The following is a 22,851-nucleotide window of genomic DNA, read 5'->3' as shown; positions in this document are numbered from 1 at the left end:
CTTACTTGAGCCAATTGTACTAAAGCATCTCTAATTTGGCCAACTTGAGTTTTGATAGCTTTAACACTTTCAATATGACTTTCCCATCGAGTAGCAGATAAAGATTTCAAAGTCAAATCATCAATATATTCTAATAAAACAGTCCATCTCTTTGTAGAATTAGAAAAGACATTGTATATGGCTTGACAAGTACCAAAAAAGGTTTTTGCTTTGTGACAAGAATTTGCCATATCACATAAAACTAAATTAAGACTATGACAACCACATGGCATATAAAAAGCTCTAGGATTTATATCAAGTAATCTTTTTTGCACACCTTGATGTTTCCCTTTCATATTAGAGCCATTGTCATACCCTTGTCCCCGCACATAATTGATATCCAAATCAAGTGATTTCAAAACATCTTGTAATACATTAAAAAGTCCTAAACCAGATGTATCCTCTACCACCAAAAACTCTAAAAAGAACTCTTCTACTTATATAGAAGAGTTGGACACGTCAACACATCTTAAAATCAAAGTCATTTGTTCTTGATGACTTGCATCCGGAGTACAATCAAGAATAACTGAAAAATATTTTGCCTCTTTGATCTTTTTAATGATTGCACTCTTAACATTAGATGCCAACATGTCAATCAATTCTTTTTGAATCTTGTGGCTAAGATAATGATAATGAGTTTTTTTTTCTTTGATACGCTGAAAGTGTTGTTTCATAACCGGATCAAACTCGGCAATCATTTCAATTATGCCTAAGAAGTTACCATTAGATTCTTCAAAAAGTCTTTCATTTTTCCCACGAAAAGCTATATTATTCTTTGCTAGACATTTAACAACATCAATTATTTTAACCAAAACTTCTTTCCAATGATCAGTATCCTTTTTTATCAAATATTGTAGCTCTTTATCAAGTGTTTCATTTTTACTCAATCTCAATAGCAATTCGGACCAAATTCCCAAGCTAGTCATATGCTCAATGCTATTTTCATGAGCGCTTAATCGTTGACCAAGATGTTTCCAATCACTTAATCCAACACTTGCTAATTGGCTTTTTGACCGGCCTTCTTTGAAAAGTTTGCAACAAAAACAAAAGACTTTATCTAGCTCTTTTGAATAAACTAACCACTTTCTATCATGACAATCACCATTACGTAACTTACGAACATAAAATTCATCAGAGAAGTGTCTACCTATATTATCTCTAGGGAAATTGATCTTAGTTTCCCTAATAGGCCCCTTTTCAACGAGCAAATCTTTCATTTTAGAATTTAGCATATCCCAAATTCTTGGATCAAATATATTCAAACGAATATCACTAGAAGCATCATCACAAGCACAAACAATTTCATCACTAACATTTTCATTTGCATCACAAGCATTTGTATCACAAGCATTTGCATCAAAAACATTTGCATCACAAGCATTTGTATCACAAGCATTTGCATCACACGCATTTTCATTTTTATCATTAGCATTTTCAGAAGCATTTGGTTGTCTAACAATAAACTTATTTAAAGATCCTTGCAAAGATTGAGCAATTTCTTCTTGCCTTTTCTTTCTTTTCCTATTTTGAGCACCCGATGGTTGTGATCGAGGCAACATAACTTAAGTAGTTAAATTGTTAAACAAATATACGAGATAAAGAATAGAAAGATAACACCTGGATTTGGTACTTCGTGGTTTGTGTTGTGAAATTGCCAAGAAAGTGGAACTATTAAGCAACCTGTACAAATTGATAAATAAGAAAACATAAGCATCCGTAAAACAGTGAAACAAAAACAATCAGTCAGTGAGGCTCAAATAAAATTCTAAATTCTAATTTTGTGGTTTCACTGGTTTGTAACAAGTGAAACAAAAACAATCAGTCAGTGAGACTCAAATAAAATTCAACCACTTGTATGGCTCAAATAAAATTCAAGGCAAATGCCAAATGGTTGTCATTTGTAAAACAGTAAAACAGCCCAACAAACCACAATCAAAGAATCACAGCTTCTAAGCACTAAAGTTTCATACTTTCAATCTTTCATTATTAGGTTTCCCAATCAAACAACTTTAAAATTTTTATAAAGAAAGTAAATAAAATAACCAAATAAGTACTTGAATAAATTAATAACCTAGGTTAAAGACTTAAATGTTAAATCCCTAACCTCAATGTCAATGGCTCAACACTCACAATCAACACAAGACTACAAGAGAGAGCAGAAAAGGCGATGGGCGAGAGCGACGTCGACAGGAGACTGAGGCAGCCGCAGACGGGACGGCAGACGGCCGCGAGAGAGGCAGAGAGAGAGCGTCGAGTGAGAGCGAGAGCTTGCGAAACGATTTGCCGATTTGGATTTCTGTTGCGAGAGCGAGAGCGGGGGACTGATTGAGGATGAATCATGAATCGATGATGGATATGGACCGGTAAGTGGAAATGTGGAATTGACTCTTAATAAAGGCTAACGGTAATATCTTTTTTTAAGGCCCAAATACAAACTGAACCTAGTATATACATTGGGCTTAAAATATTTTGATGCCCTTCACATTTTTGATGCCCTGGGCCGTCGCCCCTTGGGCCTAGGCCCAGGGCCGGCGACGGCCCTAGGCCTAGGGCCGGCCCTGCTTGGATGCAAGAAGAGAGGTCATTTCAGATTAAGAACATCAATGTAACCACATATGAAGTAGAAACTATAGTTCCAGATCCTTAGTGACACCAACTAGATTGCAAAACATTATGTTAAGGAATTCTTCGAAAGATAATTCATAAGAATGAAGGATATGAAAGAGGATATTTATAAGTAGTTTATGGTCAAAGTTAGTACTTAACTTTGAAAGGTATAAGTTTGTCCTTTGTGTGCAAAAGGATAATACAAAAACTATCTTGTTCAACAAGATTCATTTGATCGCTAAACACTGGAATGACGTTGAAGGTCTCATCAGTGTTCACTGAATCTTGCATAGATTTCACACTTGTGTAGACGAGCTTGTTATCACTGAAAACCACTTCATATCACGAACTTGTTGGTATCTATCTTTAGCTTCTATCTTTGATATCGCTAAAAGATCTGTGGTGTGAGTTTTATCTTCTTAAAGGATACTTGTCTCTGAAGAAATTACAATAGATGTCCAGCGATCACTGAACAGACTCAGTGATGATCGCTGAAGCTGAATACAGAGATAGTGCACTTCGATATGTAAAATGGATCATCATCAAATCACTGAGAGAGATGATCAACAATCTCTCCGTATTTGATTATGACAAAGAAACATAAATAAAATTACTTAAGTTGCATCAGTAAGGAAAAGATACTGGTAAAATAGTTGTCTCTTTTAATTGTTCTGAGATCGTTTTCAGTGATACAATTTACTATGGAAATTACTTCAACTGTAAAGGATTACAAGAAAAGAATAAACTTACACAATATTAATAACTGAATACTTAAAGCATATTCACTAACAAGAAAGGTGTCAGCGAATGTAAGAATAAGATAGAACTCATAAGTACATGTCCCATTTACTCTTTTTGAGGGATCTTTTTCAGTGAACCAATTATTTTATTGAAATATCTTTCAAGGGAAAATATTACAAGTTATTACAATCAACATTGGTAGACTTAAAACATAAAAAGTTATACACTAAAAGAAAACATAAGAATTACAAGATATTACAAGACTGAAAGGACATCTAATCTAGATTGCTGAAGTTGATGTACTCAAGGACATCTTCTCCTAGCTTCTTGCGTCTAAGCATTTCCTTTCGAATCTTGTGCTCCATCATCTATCCAAATAGATCATCATTTAGCCAATTTCTTAGATATTCTAAGTGATCTATAGGACAGAGATGGAACTCAAATACTTTCATGTCCATATTCAGGTTTCACATGTACTGTGTTGAGTATATAAGGACCCTTCTCAGGCAGTGACAAAGTTCATCATTGAGATATCTGGTTTCTCTCAATCCTTGAAAAGTTCATCCACTGATAATTTTGTCTTGTGCTCATTCTTGTGGGATGGTCCATTTCAGGTTCAGAAAGGTTATTTTTTTTAGAGGGCGGCTTCTTTGCCACAGGAGGAACCTCGATGATCTTCGAAACCTTGTTGAATAATTCATTCAAAGTTTCTTCAATATAAGCTTGTACTTGGATTTGGATTTCCGGATAGCATGCCAAATCTCTAGCCAATCGTAGAAGCCATAATGACTGAGGAAGAAATGATACTCAGTGACAACATTTTTGTCTTCTCGAAATATGACCATTGAGACTAGCTTAGCACCATCTTTCACACGACTACTGATAGTGCGTTTGTGATTTTGTGTAGGCTCATCCTTGTCTCGATCCTTTCTCTGCACCGGGAAAGTCATGATCCTTTAGTTTTAGCACTCGTTCACGTTCACACTCAGCTTCTGCTAATAGTTTCACTTAAGCACTGAGCAGATCTTTCATCTTGAATTTCTTTTCAGCTAGTGTCTGATCAGCTAGAGCCTTGGCTAACTCTAAGTTGTCTTTGATTTGTTGCTAATGTTTCTTCAGCTCTTCTTCAGCATGGAGGGATTCTTCACATTCAGCTTCTGAAAGGAAATCAAACTCACCACAACCAGAGGTACGAAGAGGAATTTTTATTCTGGTTTGGTCGAGCTGACTTACTAGCTGAGCCATCCTCTGGTCTTCAACAACTTCTGAATACTCAAGTTGTCTAGATGACGTCCTGGGTATTAGAGTGTTGGCTTCATCTTCATCTTCTTCGACCTCTATGGTATCAAAAGATAGGAGATCGGTTGAGATACCAGGAGGTTTTGTTGTTGCAGAGAGTAGTAGAGGGATAAGGGATTCAGCTTCAAGGGAAAGAGATATAAACCTGGAGGAGTCTGCATCCTCAAATTGGCTGACAACCCTTAGAATGATGGCAAGATTGTCTTCAGCCACTTCTTTTCCTTTGTCAGTGGGGTACTGGTTATCTAATGATTTCTCCCCCTAGGAATAAGGTTCCTGGATGGAGATTCTTTTAGTTGGTTGTCTTGGAATAACTTGGATGCAGAAATCATCATCATCGTCACCATCACTACCAAGATTAGTGCCTACATCTGGAAGAAGTTCATAATCCTCATCATCTTCATCATCCTCATCACCAGCATTTGGCAATGTAGAGGTGGAGGGATGAAGGTCTTCATGGTCAGCAGCAGTAGTAACTACGACATCATCTTCATCATCATCATTGATGGAGTCAGGGATAGATTCCTTGGCATCCTCAGTATGAGCATCTTCTTCATTTAGAGCATCTTTAGCAGTCTCCTCATTATTCTTCCCTTGGTCCTCATTAGCTTTCTCCCCCTCTTTGACATCATCAACATTGGATCCTAGGAGAGAGAAAGGCGAGAGGAGAGGTCTTCTAGATTTTGCTCAATGGAGGAGATAACTTCAACTTGAAGAAGGTTGAAGGCAGCAACCCGGTCCAGCTTTTGACGGTCAGCATCTCTAAAGGCAGGTTCAGGGATGGGTACTCGTTGCTGAAGGAGTTGGAAGATCTGTTGAAGGAGCTCACCATGCCTGGTGAGATGGGCCTGAACTTCATCAGATTTGCTGGAGAGTGCATCGACAACTTTAGTATTGGTTTGTACTTCAGTCTTCACGATGCCTGGTGAGATGGGCCTGAACTTCATCAGTCTTCAAGAATTTTTAACGAGCAATGTCCCTCTACTTTTATTTTTATTATGGATAGGGTCCTCGCATTTAACACCCTCAAATAAGAGGAAATTATGAATTAGGTCCCTGTGGTTTACACTTTTTATCCAAGGTGGTCTCAAAATCAAAATAAATACACATTTTGTACCCATGTACGCATTTTCGCACTCATTGAGTTCCTTCCTCTAACAAAATAACTTTTTCTATTAATCTAATTAAATCCAGTTGTAATTTAGTCTTTTTCACCTTACTTTTCCCTTTATCGTAATTAAAAAATAAATAATTAAACAAATATATATTACATATTGTTATATTATATAATACATATGATACAATACACACGTCTTCGAACACCATTTCTTGTGCCGGTCCCCATCCTCAGCCTCCCCAACTCCCTTTACCATTTCCTGCCTCATTCCATCCATATATATTTTACAAAGTTAAGTGAACCCCATCTCCCAATTTCTAGTGACCTAAACCCATCCCGTTCCCCTGTCACCACCACGATGCTGATCTCGATCTCCATTTTCTGGTGACCCAAACCAAAACAGACAAAATCTCCATGTTGCAACGATGGTCTTGGGAAGAAGAAACAGGGGGAAGGGTTGAGGTTCTCCAACTGTGATATCCCTTTCTCAGGCCACCATCTTCCGGTGACTTAGAACCATCTGGTTACTTCATCACCACCACTATACTGATCTCGATCTCTATTTTCTGGTGACCCATATGAAGTCCCTATCTTTTACCGATGTCTTGGGAATAAGAAACAAGGGGATGGGGCAAGGTTCACTAGTGAAAACGAGGGGTTTTGGGAAGAAGATGAAGTCCCTATGCTGTGATGGTCGTTTTGGGAAGAAGAAACAGACCAAGAAACAAAGGGAATAGATGGTGTAGAAAAAAAGGAGATAACTATGGTAGAAAGAGGTCGTCGGATCTGATGCTGGTGAAGAAACCAACGCCAGAGATGGTGACCGCCGATCGTTGGTATGGAGGAGGTCGATGTGGGGAAGAAACAAAGGGTGGGTTCAATGTTATGTTTGCGTTCGTATATATAATACAATTATTAAAATATAATTATTTAATTTTTAATAAAATAATAACAAAATCACCTGAAAAAACACACATTAATTTAACTAGATTTTTTTAACAGAGTTAGAGGGAGGGATTCAATGAGTGCGATCATGCGTACTAGGAGTATCAAATCTATATTTATTTTGATACTGGATCCAATGTGGATAAAAAGTGTAAATTATAGGGACCAAATCCATAATTTATTCGTCAAATAAAGTGTCTTTAAGAAGAGGTATTTTTATGCATTCACCCGTCACCCTTCACCCTTCACCTCCTTCTAAAGTGATTCTAACTATTAAGAATTTTAGTCTATAACATATTTGGTCGCTCTTTGAATTTAAATAAAACGGAGTAAAATTCCTTAAAAGATTAATATAAAACATGCTTATATATAAAACTATTCATATTATGTGGCATTAGAAATTATTTTATATTTTAATAGACATAATTGTTTTATAAGCTAATTAATTGAGAAATACAAGTTTTATTTTCTACTATATTTGTTTACAATAAAATAGCATGGACAATCATGCATTTTCTTTATATACTCATAATTAGACATATAAAGTTCTAAATAACTATAATTAATTTTATTTTTATCTTATATTATAATAATTATTTTGTGTTATTGCTAAAAAAAACTATGAATCTGTCGCGATTTTTATGATATTACTGTTCTATTTTATCGATAAAAATATATTGTACAAACTTGATTTGTTTTTTTACAAATTACAATTTTGACTATAATACTATAATAGTATACAGTATAGATTTGGTACTCCTGGTACGCATTTACCCTTTTTAAAAAGCATTTCATTTGACGGTGTTAAAATGTAGGGACCCTATTTGTAATAAAAATGAAAGTAGAGGGACGTTGCTCGCTAAAATTCTTTTGAAGGGCGTTACTCGTTAAATTTTATAAACTATAGGGACAAAAATTGCATTTAACTTTTTAATCTATTATACTTCTTTAAAATGCAATATTTCAGGTATTAATCGTCGAAATTCAAGAATTCCACAATGATATTAAATAACACTTTAGATGTATATAAATTATTCAATTTATTATAATTATCTATGTTCTTGGTTTTTTTTATTAACCTGGATATTCAATCCGAGCTGACTGATCTCAGGACGACCACCTGCTTTGCAGGTAGCCCGGAGTCACCGCATATGTTATCGTTTTCTTATTTATTGATTTTGAAATTTGTGTTTATAATTCAATCCTCTTGCTATTCAAAAAAAGAAAGAAAATTTTGTTTGTAATATCAGGAAAATTAATTAAAATAACCACTTTTATCGCTTGGTTTCAACTCTTAGTCGTTTTTTCACAAGGTTTACCAAAATATACCTAGGTCCGTAATTTTAACTTTTATTTTATGAGCCTAGGTGACAAATATAAATTTTTTTGGGGACCTATATGGGAAATGTAAATTTTTTTATAGACCTGGGTGAAAAATGTAATTTTTCTTTTGCAGACAAGGTCGGAAGTGTAATTTCTTTTGTCTTTTAGCCGGATCCACAATTGCTGACACAGGGTTTGCAGACCTATGGGTATTTTGATAAACTTGAAGAAAAAATGTAGTCAACTTTAAAAAATGGTTATTTTAATAAATTATCCTTTTTTTAAAGCAATTAAAATCATACTTATTTCAAAAGTAATACCAAAACTAGTTTTACAGGAAACTATGGGGCCTTTTCGCACATCCAAGTGTTTCATGGATTTAGTGGTCATTTTGTACAATAAATACAAAAACAGGTTGTTATATTTGTAATTTTCGCATTTTAAAAATATATATTAATTAATAAAGGAACGACCCGTTACAAACGATCCTTACCTAATCCGTCCTTAACCAATTAAAACGTAACCGGCTCCGGTCCAAAATCCAGACCTCTTTTTGTACGTGCTAAAAAGGAAAAAGAAAAAACCATCGTAACGCAAGCGCAAACACATATATGTAGTTTTATTGCAAATAAACCGATAACAAGCAGTTTTAGTTGTAATATACTCATAACATAATGTACAACAAGAAGAAAGTTCCAAGAGTTGCAACAAGAACTACTGGTGGGTGAAAAAACACACAGAGATATGTACAGAAAACAGAAGGAGCACAACCTCCTAAAAACACATTGTTTTGGAGTATAATCATAATGCATTCATTCAACAACACAAACTAGCAATGCATCATATCTAATGCTTATTAAACTCAACACAAGTTTCACAACATTACCCCTTCATCAGTATCGGTATCAGCATTAGCAGCAGCAATAACAGCTTCAGGATGATAATGGATCATCTCCTTCCACATCATCTCTCTTATCATCTCCTCCCCCCAATCCTCATCTATATCCAAATCCACCGGAACTTGAACGGGTGGATCCGTATTTGGATCGTATAGTTGTGACATATAAGGATGTTGAAGGGCTTCGAACACGCTGATCCTTTTTGAAGGATCAAAAACCAGCATCTTTTGCAACAGATCAATGGCTAGTGGATGAGCATGAGGATAAAGCCGAGAAAACGAAGTTCCTGGTGAATAAGGAAGTGATTTTATGAAGTTTCTTGCTTTTGGGTTGTCGATGAATTCGATATTGTCTTCTCTTTGGCTGCCCAGGATGTTGATGATCAGTTTCAGTTGGTTGAGACATTCTGTGCCCGGAAAAAGGGGTTTTCGGCCGAGAAGTTCAGCAAAGATGCATCCGACAGACCATACGTCAATGGAGGTATCGTAGTTATCACAGCAGAGGAGTAGTTCTGGGGCCCGGTACCAGCGAGTGACCACGTACTCAGTCATGAACTGGTCCTTGCCATTGTTGGTGCGTGCTAAGCCGAAATCGCATATTTTTAGGTCACAGTTAGCGTTGATGAGTAGGTTCCCGGGCTTCAAATCGCGGTGGAGGATGTTTACAGAGTGCAGATACTTCAGGCCTCGCAGTAGCTATGAATGAAAGACAAATAGTTTAAAGGATCACGCAACAACATAACCACGAAATTTAGATTTCTTTCAAGATTGTATCTTTCTCATTGTGAGATTATACCACTATATTAACTTTCTTTCAAGATTTCATCTCCCTATTTGTGAGATTATCCACTATTTTTAGGTGTCTTTCAAGATTGAATCTCCCTCATTGTGGGATTCACTACAAAAAAATCGGTTTTATAGGTTGCCAAATATGTCTAAATGTCCTAATTGACTGCTTAAAAGGACTTACGTTAACAAGTGTGCCTACTATATAAATGTGTTATAATAAGATGCTAGGACGTATTTGGGCATCCTAGTATTGTATTAGCTTTTTTATAGGACACTTCTTGAACACACTTTTCATAAGACACGTGTATTTATAAGACACTTTGTCGAATAATGTCATATAAAAAGACTAATATGACAATGATCTTTGTAATAATGAATAAGAATGCAAATATTTAATATATCAATTAATCTGTTGTCACAAGATTCGATCCACATACCTGAAAGAGGAAATACTGGCAATGGTCGTTACTAAGCGCCTGAGATGACTTAATAATCTGATGCAAATCTGTATCCATAAGCTCATAGACCAGATAAACGTCCTTAAAACTTCTGCGGTGGATGGGCACCATCACATCAATCAAACGAATCACATTTTCGTGCCGAAGATAGCGAAGAAGCTTAAGTTCACGCAAGGTCCTTAAGGCGTCAATACGGTTGTCAAAGGCGTTGTGTATCTTCTTTATTGCTACTTTCTCATTAGTTTCTCGGTTAACAGAGGAGCAAACGATGCCATAAGCACCTCGACCAATGGGCTTGATGGGAACATATTTTGTGTCGATTTCAAACAGTGCCTTCCACATTGAAAAGTAATGTTTCCCTTCTGATCTAATCCCATTTGGTGGTTCAACAGGAGTTGCCATTTTTCTACATATGGAGAGTAATTATGAATGGGTACGTTACATTATATCAAACACATAATATGCATATTGATGTTCTCTTTGCTCTAACACTTGAGATGGACCAAAGGGGTAAATCTTTTAAAGATCCATTTTCTGCAGGTTTTATAGCTCAAAACCAGAATCAGCATCATCAACCACATAATTCTAAGAGCATATATATATGTGATAAAATTGACAATAATGCACAGCAAGATTCCCAGTTTTAAACTCATGAACTGATAGATTTTACAACGAATGATTAGGTTTTGAAGAACAACAAGAACAAGAGCTGAATCATATGAAGTATAACAACAATTAACCAGAATAAAAGTGATGAAGAGCTGCAGGCACATTTGTTAATTTGGGTACTAAAAAAATCAAAACAAAGTATAAAAGGAAAAATTGCCCTAAATAGCAAGAAAGGTAGGGGACTAACGAATTCAGGGAAAATAAAAATGAAACCTAAAAGCATACCTCCTTTGCAGAAAAAGGCGAAAGAGTCTACCTTCAGCCCACCCTCTTCAATTCAGCTTGCGTTTCAATGAATTCTTGTAAATCATTAACTAGGGCCTGCTTTAATTTCATACCCAATTCAACTTCAATAAAAAATCAAGAACTTATCCTAGTGATAATCTCAAAATTGAGCAGTTTTCCTCTGATTCACTGCTACAAATCAAAAACCCATTTCAATTCGAGCATTATCGCATCCTAATACCACCTTAATTTGTTCATTGCAAGTGATCGGAAGGCCTGATCTTGTAATTCAATGCATCTATGACGACAAAAACAGTGATAGATAAGAGAAAATACGTCGTTATAAGATGGGCGACGAGATCTATTGGATCTGTAGGAAAAGCGCGCACACACACACACACACACGCACACTAGACTAGAGTATGATTCGCTATCTGGGTGTGACCAGAAGGGCGCATGGGCAGAGTCTGGATGGACCAGTGAAGAAGGAGGGTGAGGGTTGTGGGAGACGAAAATATATTTAAAAATGATAAATATAACACTCTCTCTCTCTCCCTCTCCCTCTCCCTCTCTCTTTTCCAATACCTAAAATATCTAAACCATGATTATGGGTTATCTATAAAGCAGATGGTCGTTCTATAATTAGTCGGCTTGTATAACAGGTTGGATATCTAAATTAACAAAAAAAATATATCCAAACCATTATTTTTAATGCATAATAATTTAACGTTTTAGTAAATATTTTGTTACAAATCGATTTTTAGATTGCGGTAAAAACATGTCGTTGTGTGTTCATGACAAGTGTCTTTGGCTAAATAATAAATATGCGACGTTATATTTTTTATGATGGTATAATAAATTGTTTGACATTATGAGAAAAACGTTGCATCGGTCAATAACTATAGATTGGTAATGATAATGGTAATGGTAATGATGACGGAAGAGTGATGAAACTTGAATCAATACGTTAAGAATCTATTCACTTATATTAAAAAATGTAATCATGAAATGTAATTGAACTGTTTTTATATGATATTTTTGTTTTTGGAAATAGATTAATCGTGAGATAAAGTTTCCAGAAATCTCAAATAATTTTGTTGTTTATTTAATTGTAAAGAGTAGTAGAGGTTTCCAAAAACTTTTTTTCTAAATATTTAAAGAAAACGTTTAAAGAAGGGTCAAATGGGTGGTAATGGGTCAGGTTGGGTTCAACCCGTTTATTAAACAGGTTGAAAATTTCAACCCAACTTAACCCGTTTAATTAAATGGGTTGAGATTTTTCAACCCAACCTAACATGTTACCTAAATGGTTTGACAACGGGTTGACTTGTTTACAATTTTCTTAACCCAACATGTTAAATAAATGGGTTGAACCTGAGTTGACCTATTTAATTTTAAAATTTTAAATAAAAAAAAAAGACTAGACTATTTTAACTTTTTTAAATAAAACACAAATACAAACAAATTGTTTAAAATTTGAATTAAATACGACCACAACAAATATATTGTTCAAAATAATTTAGAAAATTTTAAATTCTAAGTAACTCGACTTCTACTTTCATCAATCCCAAAGTTTGGAGGCAATAATGGAGTAATGGACTAAATGGTTTTCTTAAGGTTTCATGATGATTAAAAGTAATGGAGGCGATTGGAATTTGAACTTTCATCTCATGATGGTAGGATTTTTAATTAAAAATTAAACAAAATTAAAAATTAGAATACTAGATAAATATTAAGAATAAAATAAAATTATATAATATTTTAAATGGGTTGGAAACAGGTTGAAAAGAGGATATAACTAGTTTGAAATCAAGTCGAAAAATTCAACCCAACCCATTTATTTAAATGGGTTAGACGGGTTGACTCATTTATTTAAATGAATTAAAATTTTCAACTCAACCTGTTAATTTGAGTTGGGTTCAGATTGAGTTAGCGGGTTGAGTCATTTTTTGCCATCCCTAGATCAAACATAAATGTTTTAAAAATTGAAATCTTTTGTATGTATTAGTAATTTAGGGTTGGATTCTGAACAGAAAATATTAAATCAATTTACAAAATTCATCCAATAGCTATAGGATGGTTCCAATTTTTTTATGAAAATATTATTTTATATCATCACAAATTTGGTCTCTAAACTACAAATTTGTCGAAAATAACACTTTTCGTTCTTACATTTTTAAATTACAGGATGATAGTTATCATAATTTTAATCTCTTACTCTAACAGTGGTTAAAATTCAGTAAACATTTAAGTAAAAGACAAAAAGATTGATATTAAGGACAAAAATGTCTTTTATTAATGAATTTTTTAACAACCGTTAAAAGGAGCTAACAAAATATAAGGATGAAAAATGTTATAATAAAAAATCGACAAACCACATGAACCAAATTTATGGTTTACTCCATTTGATATTACCATCAAATTCATAAAAATTCTGGCACGTAAAGTGACAAGTTGAAGCAAAATGGTACCAATATTGTTTAATAAAATCAAGTCTTAAATTATATACTTGTTTCAGAGAAATTGATCAACAACATAAGCCCCTTTAAGTTTGGTATTAGTCATTTCATTAACATTCTCTTTGCCAGCAGGCTCCCACTTACTCGTTTCGAGCTTACTGGCCTATTTCATTTGAAAAATCAACTAATATTATATTATGTACAAATAAAATGGCAATTTGGAGTAATCCAAGAACCAGATTCCGTAAACAACATAGAGGAAGAATGAAGGGAATATCTTCCCGTAATAAAACCAGTTGTTGTTGATACCTTCTTCCAGTCAACTGTTACGCCTCAACGCATTATTTCGTTTCTATTTTAAAAATGTTGATTCGAATCTTTAAAATGAAATTTTTTGAAACTTTGATATTCTTTGATTGTCTATAATATATATAAATATAATATTTGTATTAATATGCATATATAGATGTGCATATTAAGATATAGATTTGTTTCAAGTCAAAAATTTTTTTAAAGATAAGACTTTTATAAAAGAAAAGTTGGCTAGAAAGATATATTAACATCTTATTTTGATTGTTACTATAATATATATATATATATATATATATAGAGAGAGAGAGAGAGAGAGAGAGAGCGATAAAATGCAAACCACCCTCTTTTGTGCAAACCTTACCAACCAATCTCATCCATCCATTTTCTTGATCATTGGTCATGATTAAAATGTGTTATATTAGAAAAGTAAAAAAAAGTTTAATATTTAATCAAGAAATGGCAAAATTGACAAACCATTGTTCAGTCTCGTTTTTCCAAATTGGTTTCATCAATAATAACATTTTGGAAATTGTATCTCATTTTTTTCGTTAGTGAAATTGGTTTCATCAATAAAAACATTTTTGAAATTGTATCTCATTTTTTCATTAGTGAAATTGGTTTCATTATTCGTCTGCATAATGAAATTTGAGCCAAATATGGTTCAGTCAATAGAACATTTTCAAAAATCTGAATAACATGTTTTTGTTAATGAAATTCGTTTCATCATTGAAATTGGTTTCATGGACTCCACAATTCGAAAAACTAAATGACATTGTTTCAGCAGTGAAATTTGTTGAAATGTTTCCTAACCAAAATGGAATCGGTTTCGTGGTTTCTAACCAAGATGAACTCGGTTTTACATATGAAATTAAATATTGTTCAGTCAATGGAACACTTCAAGAACTGAATAATAATATTTCATTCATTTTTAAATTTCTTTTATGTTTCCTAACCAAAATGAAATCGGTTTCATGGTTTATAAGCCAAGATGAAATTAGTTTATTAATGAAAACAAATATGGTTCAGTCAATAAAACATTTCACGACCAGAATACTATTATTTCATTTATGAAACTAGTTTCATGGTTCCTTACCAAAATGAAATTAGTTTCATTTTTGAAACATTTTGAAAACTGTATAACATGATTTCATTAATGAAATTTGTTTTACGAATGAAAACAAAACAATATACTCAAAATCTGAAAATATCACAATTATATTATTAATAAATCAGTAACTACTTGTGAATTGAAAAAAAAAATACCGATTCTTTTGTTATCATGACAATAAAATAAATAGTTTCATAAGAAATAAACAATTACAAATAGACTTTGTAATTGATGTAGTATTTTTAAATTAATAAAAGAATATAAAATATTAATGTGAAGAAAGAAGAGAAAATTAGTACACAGTGTCTTCCCCTGCCTAATTGATTTAATGATAAAGAAGTAGGCTAAGTAAAATAGAAAGCGTGTATAAACAATAAGTAATGACTTTGATAATAATTATATAATAAAATAAATTGATTTACAGCTTCCTTTAAAACAATTACTATATTTAATATTCTATATTCAAAAACAATTAAAACATTACCAAGATTAACCATTTCAAAATGAAATGACATTTATACCCTTATTCAATAAAAATAAAGAGAAAAACATGAAATTATTCTATTGGTTGATGGTGGTTTCTATAGTTTACATGAAATAAGCGGTTTGCAATCTACCACCATATATATATATATATATATATATATATATACAGAGAGAGAGAGAGAGATGAGCGATCAAATGAAAACCACTCTCACTTGTAAAAACCGTACAAACCACTTTCATACGTCGATTTCAATGTTTAATCTTGTGAAATTGTTTCATATAATACATTTTTTGATGAATTTGTTTCATATATGGTTATGAAATTGTTTCATATAATATTTAATGAAATTTTAATGAAACTGTTTCATGTATTTCTCTAAAATTAAAATAATGAAGATGATAATATCCATGATTAACACTCTCCACAATAAAAAATGGTTAATCAACCTTTCATAATTACAAAAAAATGAACAAAATAAAAAATTATGATTTGTTGAATGAGGTTTTTACGGTTTTTACAAATTGAGTGGTTTTTATTTGAATGCTCATCTCTCTCTCTCTCTCTCTCTCTCTCTCTCTCTTTATATATATATATATATACATATAGGCTCATTCAAGGGAGAACTGCCTAGTTTGTGGTAACCGTGAGATCCAATCTCAACCACAAATCAATAGATAAATTAGGAAATTTATAATTTTGTAATTTTTAATTAAAATTTTAATGCAAGGACATTTTAGGTATTTTATCCTCTCTCTGTCCCCGTCTTTCGACCACCGTCCTCCGGTGATACCACAGTGTGATACTCAAGCACATAAAAGATGCATTGTGATACCACTGTGTTACATATCCGATCGAACCGCACAAACAACCACAGTGTGATACCCAATCACATATAACATGCATTGTGATACCACTGTGGTATCATCGGAGGACGGTGGCCGGAAGCCGGGGACGGAGAGAGAAGAGAGGAGATAGGAGAGAGGAGAGAAAATACTTAAAATGTCCTTACATTAAAATTTTAATTAAAAATTATCAAAATTATAAATTTTCTAATTTATCTATTGATTTGTGGTTGAGATTGGATCTCACGGTTACYACAAACTAATTAGTTCTCATTTGATTAGGCTCCTATATATATATATATATATATATATAGAGAGAGAGAGAGAGAGAGAGAGAGAGAGAAGAAATTGCAAACCACACTTATTTGTGAAAACCTTACAAACAAATCTCATCAATTCATTTTCTTCATCAATGGTCAATATTAAATGAATTTATATTAGGAAATAAAAAAAATAAAAAAAATAAAAGTTTAATTTTTAATTAAAAAAAAGGCAAATTTGTCAAATCTCCAACAATGATTTAGGCATATCCTAATAGCTATGTTAATTATGTAAATTATTAATGAAAACGTTTATTACGGAAGGAGGTAAATCTTTTTTTTAATATAATTTTTTTACCATTAATATTTTTTATTATCTTATTAAATTATACTTATTAAAATATGAATTGTAAAAGCAGTAGAATATGAAATCTATGTTCGTTTCATTGAAAAAATATATATATACTTTGAGTAATGAAACGAAAATCATGTTTAATAGTGACCATGAACACAATTTCACTGATAAATTTAATTTATTAATATTTCAGAACGTTTTATGCATGAAAAACGTTCATTAAATTAAAAAATATTCAGTTTTCAAAATGTTTCATTATGTTTTTAAAAATGTTTCATTATTTATATGTTTTATCATTTATCAGGATTTCCCTTGTTTTAAAATTATTTTGATTATAAATTATTAATAGTTCAATACTAATTCAATAACCGTTAATGAAACAGTTTGCAATTATCGTTCAACAATACATGACAATTGGTCCGTCTTTCATTGTAGGTGACAAGGAGTCACGTGAGTTCATTCTATAAAGGGTGAAACAGTTTCATTTCTTGTCACCTATAATGAATTAGATATATCCTAGTAAATTATGAAACATAAAACATACTATAATCAACAAAAAATAAAAAAACATTTTGAATACTAAAGTAAAGATTTTGTTTTATTAAATCAAGAAATGAAAATGTTTCATTATTTTTTGTTTCAATACTAATTCAATAACCGTTAATGAAACTGTTTCATTAAATCAAGAAATGAAACTTTTTCATTAAATCAAGAAATGAAACTGTTTCAAGAAATGAAACGAACATAGATTTCACATTCTACTTTTTTACAATTCATATTTTAATAAGTATAATTTAATAAAATAAAAAAATTAATGGTAAAAAAATTATATTGAAAAAGATTTACCTCTTTTCATATGAAACGTTTTCATTAATACATTTTCATAATTAACAGTAGTTATTACCTTTCAATATTACTCAATATACGATGAAATGACCATTATACCCTTATTTATTAAAATTAAATAAAAAACAGAATTTTCTTATTGATCGAAAATGGTTTGCATAGTTTTCATGAATTGAACGGTTTGTAACGTAACCCGTCTATATATATCCTTAAAAACATTTTGGCTAATTTTTTTTTTTATCAAAAAAGGGTTTATAATGGTATGCTTTTGTCTTACCTTCTTCATTCGTTCATTGATGAGACGTTATATGACATAAAATTTTGTTTTGTATTTGTGAAATGTGAGTCGGCCAAAAAAGCCTAACTCTTTATGTTGCCACAAACCGTTTAATTTTTATAAGACATCTTACTCTTTCATATACTAAGGGGCTGTTTACTAATCTCTTACCATCTCTTACCCGTTAAGAGATGCTTACCCGGGTAAGAGGTAAAAGTGTTTACCTAACAGCAAAATCAACAATCAGATTTTTGAAATCTGACCGTCCTCTTACTGGAGTCAGTAAAAAAAATGAATATTACCGTGGTAAGAGGGATGTATTCCTAATCTACCTTCTTCATCTAAAACTCTAAATAGATGCGTCTTTCTTCATACAAACAGGTGGGTCATGTCCGATTCAAGGTGTTGGATGGTGACGAGAGGGCGAGCGGTGGCCAGTTCTGTGGGTCGGGGTGGCAGAGAGAATCAAGGGAACTAGGGTTTTGGGCAAAGAGAAATAGGTGGGGAAGAGGAACGCTGGCACCGTCGGCGGCCATGTCCGATTCAAGGAGTTGGACGGTGACGGTAGGGCGAGCGGCGGCCGGTCGGGGGTGGCAGAGAGAATCAGGGGTTTTGGGCAAAGAGAAATAGGTGGGGAAGCATCGGTGGCCATGTCCGGTTCAAGGTGTTGGAGGGTGACGGGAGGGCGGCGACGGCGACCGGTCTGGAGGTGGCAGAGAAAATAAGGGAACTAGGTTTTCAAGTAAAGAGAAATAGGTTTTTGAGTTTCTTGAGTGGAAATACATATAGATCAAATATAATTGGGCTTAAATGCATCTGGGCTGATATGGGCCTGTGTTTTTTTAATCTTATCCAAATATAATTGGGCTTAAATAATACAATAATTTTCAATTAATACTTATTCCAGAAAAAAGGATATAATCATCTTTTTTACTCAATAAGCACTTAACACAAAATATTTGGTAAACAAGAAAATACAATTTGCACTTACTCCAGTCAGACTTCTTATCACAGTTAGGGGCTGTTTACCAAATTTTCTATTAAGTCCTGTATGGATAAATTTGTCTGTCTAGATAAATTTGTCTGTCTGGATAAATTTATGTTGTTGTTTACTTTTCTATCTGAATCAACAGTCTGAATAACAGAAATGACCAATTTACCCCTGAGGATGAACTACGCTCTATTTTAAAAGCAAACAACAAAAAATAACAGCAATAGGAAACAGCAACAAAAAAAATTAACAACAATAGGAAACAACAACAACAAAAATTAACAACAACAACAATGGGTTTATAGAAATAACAAACAGCAAGACATGGTACAAGGTATGGAAAACATAAAGGTCTTCAATTCTTTGTTACTTCAATGCACCTGATGGTGATGAGCCATTGGCTCTGGACATGAATAGTATAGGAATATTATAGGAAAAGGTCAAGCATGGATAAATGTGATGAGTCATTGCGCCGTTCTCTTCTCCTTCTCTTGGCCTCTTCATCGGCAAATCGGAGACGTGAACCCCCCAAGTTCATCAAAGTCCGTCCCATCTCTGCAGTTGTGCCCTGAACCCCCAAGTTCATCAAAGTCCGTCTCGAAGCCATAGATCGTTCCAACGCCACCAGTCGTAGTCCCCCTGGGTGCGGACCTGGCAGCTCTTCAGATCGAACTCAGACCTCTGTAGTCAACGGTCTCCGCTCACGAATCGATCTAGACGGCGGTGAGGTTGAAGATGAAGATGAAGAAGGTGAGGTTGAAGATGAAGATGAAGAAGTTCCATCTAGGTTTGATAAGGAATGAATCGATCCAGATAGATATGCTTCAATTTTGGGGGAAAAGAGGGGAAGGGCATATTCAGAATAATTGGTTGAATAAGGGTAGGGCAAGTCTTTTGGCCGGCTTAATCTGGACAAGGAAGGATTTTCATCTGGACGAATAAGTCCATTTCTGAGCGAATAAGCCCAAGGTAAACAACCTATTTTGTCTGTGCGAATAAGCCGGTTTATCCACTAAGCTCATTAAGCCACAAGTAAACAGACCCTTAGACCTCTTACCCGAATCAGCACTTAACCAAAAAAATTGGTAAACGGCCCCTTACTTCTCTCCATCAAATTATCATCTCCACACTGATGTGGGATGCCCAAACCAATACGATAATTAAAAAATTTAGAATACTAAAATCCTTAATGTCATGTCATTCTCCTTGGTTTATCATTTAAACGTATAAAGATGTTTAACAAAATATAATATTCATTAATGATGAAGAAATTGTATTTACTAAAATTAACTATCCAATCCAAAATGGATTAAAGTAATCATAAATCAGCATTCGTGTAAAATAAGTTGGTGATATTTTCCTCATATAAGCACCCCTATGTATCAAAGGTCAAAAGTACCAGAAGGTCTCATGTTCAACTCCAAAGAGGAACAAAAATCCCCTTGTGGCCACGGAGGTTCAAATGCGGTGACTCCGGGCTATCTGCAAAGTAGGTGGTCGTCCTGGGAATAGTCGGCTCGCATAGCGGGTTGGATATCCAGGTTAATGAAAAAAATGTATCAACATATCCTTTTTTATAAGTTGGCATCCTTCTACTTGTATAATCACCCACATGATACAACATATAATATTTTTATCAATATGGGATAGATAAAGTTAAGCAGAGTTCAATATTTTAGAACTCTCAATCCACATTGTGTACCCATAGATTGAAATGGACACTAACGTAAAATTCCACTTTTATCGACCGAAAACAACATATGAATGGCAAAATGTAAAATGGTTAAACGCTTATGCATATTATTGTTTATATACTATACTCACAAGAACCTATCTCACTAACATTGATTCAAATTATACAACACCGTTCACAAAATAGATGTATCAACATGATGTATGCTTTAGAAAATACGAATCATGGCGTGTTCAGTCACCAAAATCGATATGGTATAATAGGAAGAACAGACAAAAGTCGGATTAAATAGGTTCAATTACCTTGTTAACTTCAGTATAAAAATCATGTTTCATATGAAAATGACTTAGGGGCCGTTTACCAATACTTACATGAGTAAGTGCTTACCGGCAAAATTCAAAACTATCAATTAMTTACCGGGTAAGATATTAGTCCACCAAAACGGTATCGTATGCAACAATTAACCCGGTAAGTGCTAACTGTGGTAAGAGTTGTCACTATCACTTACCGGGTAAGACTCTCAGTCTTTGCCTTAGCTCTTACTGGATAAGATTCTTGGTCCTTGCAATGTTGATTCGGTAAGGTAATGTGACTTGATAAGCGCTTACCCGGATAAGCATTTTGTAAACGGCCCCTTAGACAAACCAAGGGATTATGATTATATGCCACTACTATTTCGACCAAATTAATAACTGATATACAATAGTTATTGTTCTTTTTTTTTTGAAGTATATAATATTTATATACGGCAAATGCAACAAATAAACTCACACATCCTCTTCACCTATGGTGAGGTTTGAACCCCTGACCTCCTATCCTAGATACGATACCGTTAGGCCAAAGGCCCTTTGGTAATAGTTATTGTTCTTACATTCTTGTCTTACATCAAAGACGTTAAATAGGATCTCTCTGTTGGAATCTCGAGAGAGATAGTTCCAAGACAATAAAGTCGAAGACTTAATTGTTAAATGTGCAACATTGTCAACAACCAATTTGGCACAAACAGATCGAGAAATAACGACCTGTTTTTAGCCGTCTCTATTGATTTAGGCTCCTACTAACTCCATTGGGCTTAAACAAATGGAAGCAGCCCAATCCAACATTTCCAATAAAAATGCATATCTAGTTATCTACTACATTTCAGCCCATGATAAAATTGTTTAGGCCCAAATATATTTTGGTCCCTCTTAAAATTACCAGTATTACAATTTACAATACTTGAAAATAGTAATGAAAAATATGAATGGCTGTACTACAAATTAGTAACATCAGTTTCTTCTTGTTTTGGCAAGGAAAACCATTTAAATGAAGGGGTGTTTGGGATTGTTTATGAAAAAAACTTATTGACTTATTTTGGTGTGGCACCGGTAATAAGCATTTTTGAGTGTTTGGATAAACAACTTGTACCAGTAGTTTTTGAAGAAGTTAAACCATTCTAACTTATAATAAGTTAATAAGGAATTCTGTAAGAAAACATAAGTTATTTCAAATAAGCAATCTCAAAATAGAATAGGGTAATATGGTATTTTATTCATTGGGTTTGTTGCTTGATTCTAAATTGAAAAAACATAGTTTAATCAAATGAAAGAATAATGGAAAAAGTTGAGCAGAAAATAGGACATAAAAGTGAAAGCTCCAAAAATAATTTAATATAAAGAAATTTATTATTAAATAATTTAATGGTGTATAAATAAGGTATACACATTTTCTAAAATAATTATTAATACTTGAAAGCAACTTATCACAATATTTAATGTTAAGTGGGATATGGAGCCCTTTAAATCATATATTCTCTTTGCTCCAACCTTTTGTCTTCTTCCTTACAATAACCTTTCATTTATTAACTAACTCTAGCATATATATATATATATATATATATATATATATATTTATATATATATTTATATATATATAGGAGTCATCATATGAAAACCGTCCTCATTTGTGTAAACCGTACAAACCACCTTCATCTGTCGATTTCATTGTTTAATCTTATGAAATTTTTTCATGAAATTGTTTAATTTTGTGAAATTGTTTCATATAATACTTTTTTTGATGAAGTTGTTTCATATATGGTTGTGAAATTGTTTCATATAATACTTAATGAAACT

General features: G+C 33.2%; 1 protein-coding gene across 1 annotated transcript; it reads right to left on the bottom strand.

Annotated features, from left to right (window-relative positions):
* Window positions 1–8,703: 8,703 nt before the first annotated feature.
* Window positions 8,704–11,656, bottom strand: LOC112508891 (mitogen-activated protein kinase homolog NTF3). The gene is made up of 3 exons (XM_025113720.1): window positions 11,111–11,656; window positions 10,196–10,622; window positions 8,704–9,665 (listed from the first exon to the last, which is right to left on the bottom strand). The coding sequence occupies exons 2-3, from the start codon at window positions 10,616–10,618 to the stop codon at window positions 8,946–8,948; spliced, it is 1,143 nt and encodes a 380-aa protein (XP_024969488.1). The 5' UTR covers window positions 10,619–10,622; window positions 11,111–11,656; the 3' UTR covers window positions 8,704–8,945.
* Window positions 11,657–22,851: the final 11,195 nt, after the last annotated feature.

The sequence above is a fragment of the Cynara cardunculus genome (genome assembly GCF_001531365.2).
Source record: "Cynara cardunculus var. scolymus isolate 2C chromosome LG 3, CcrdV1, whole genome shotgun sequence".
NCBI classification, from domain to species: Eukaryota; Viridiplantae; Streptophyta; class Magnoliopsida; order Asterales; family Asteraceae; genus Cynara; species Cynara cardunculus.
The sequence above is the reverse complement of the archived record's forward strand: the minus strand, read 5'-3'. Positions and strand labels throughout refer to the sequence as shown.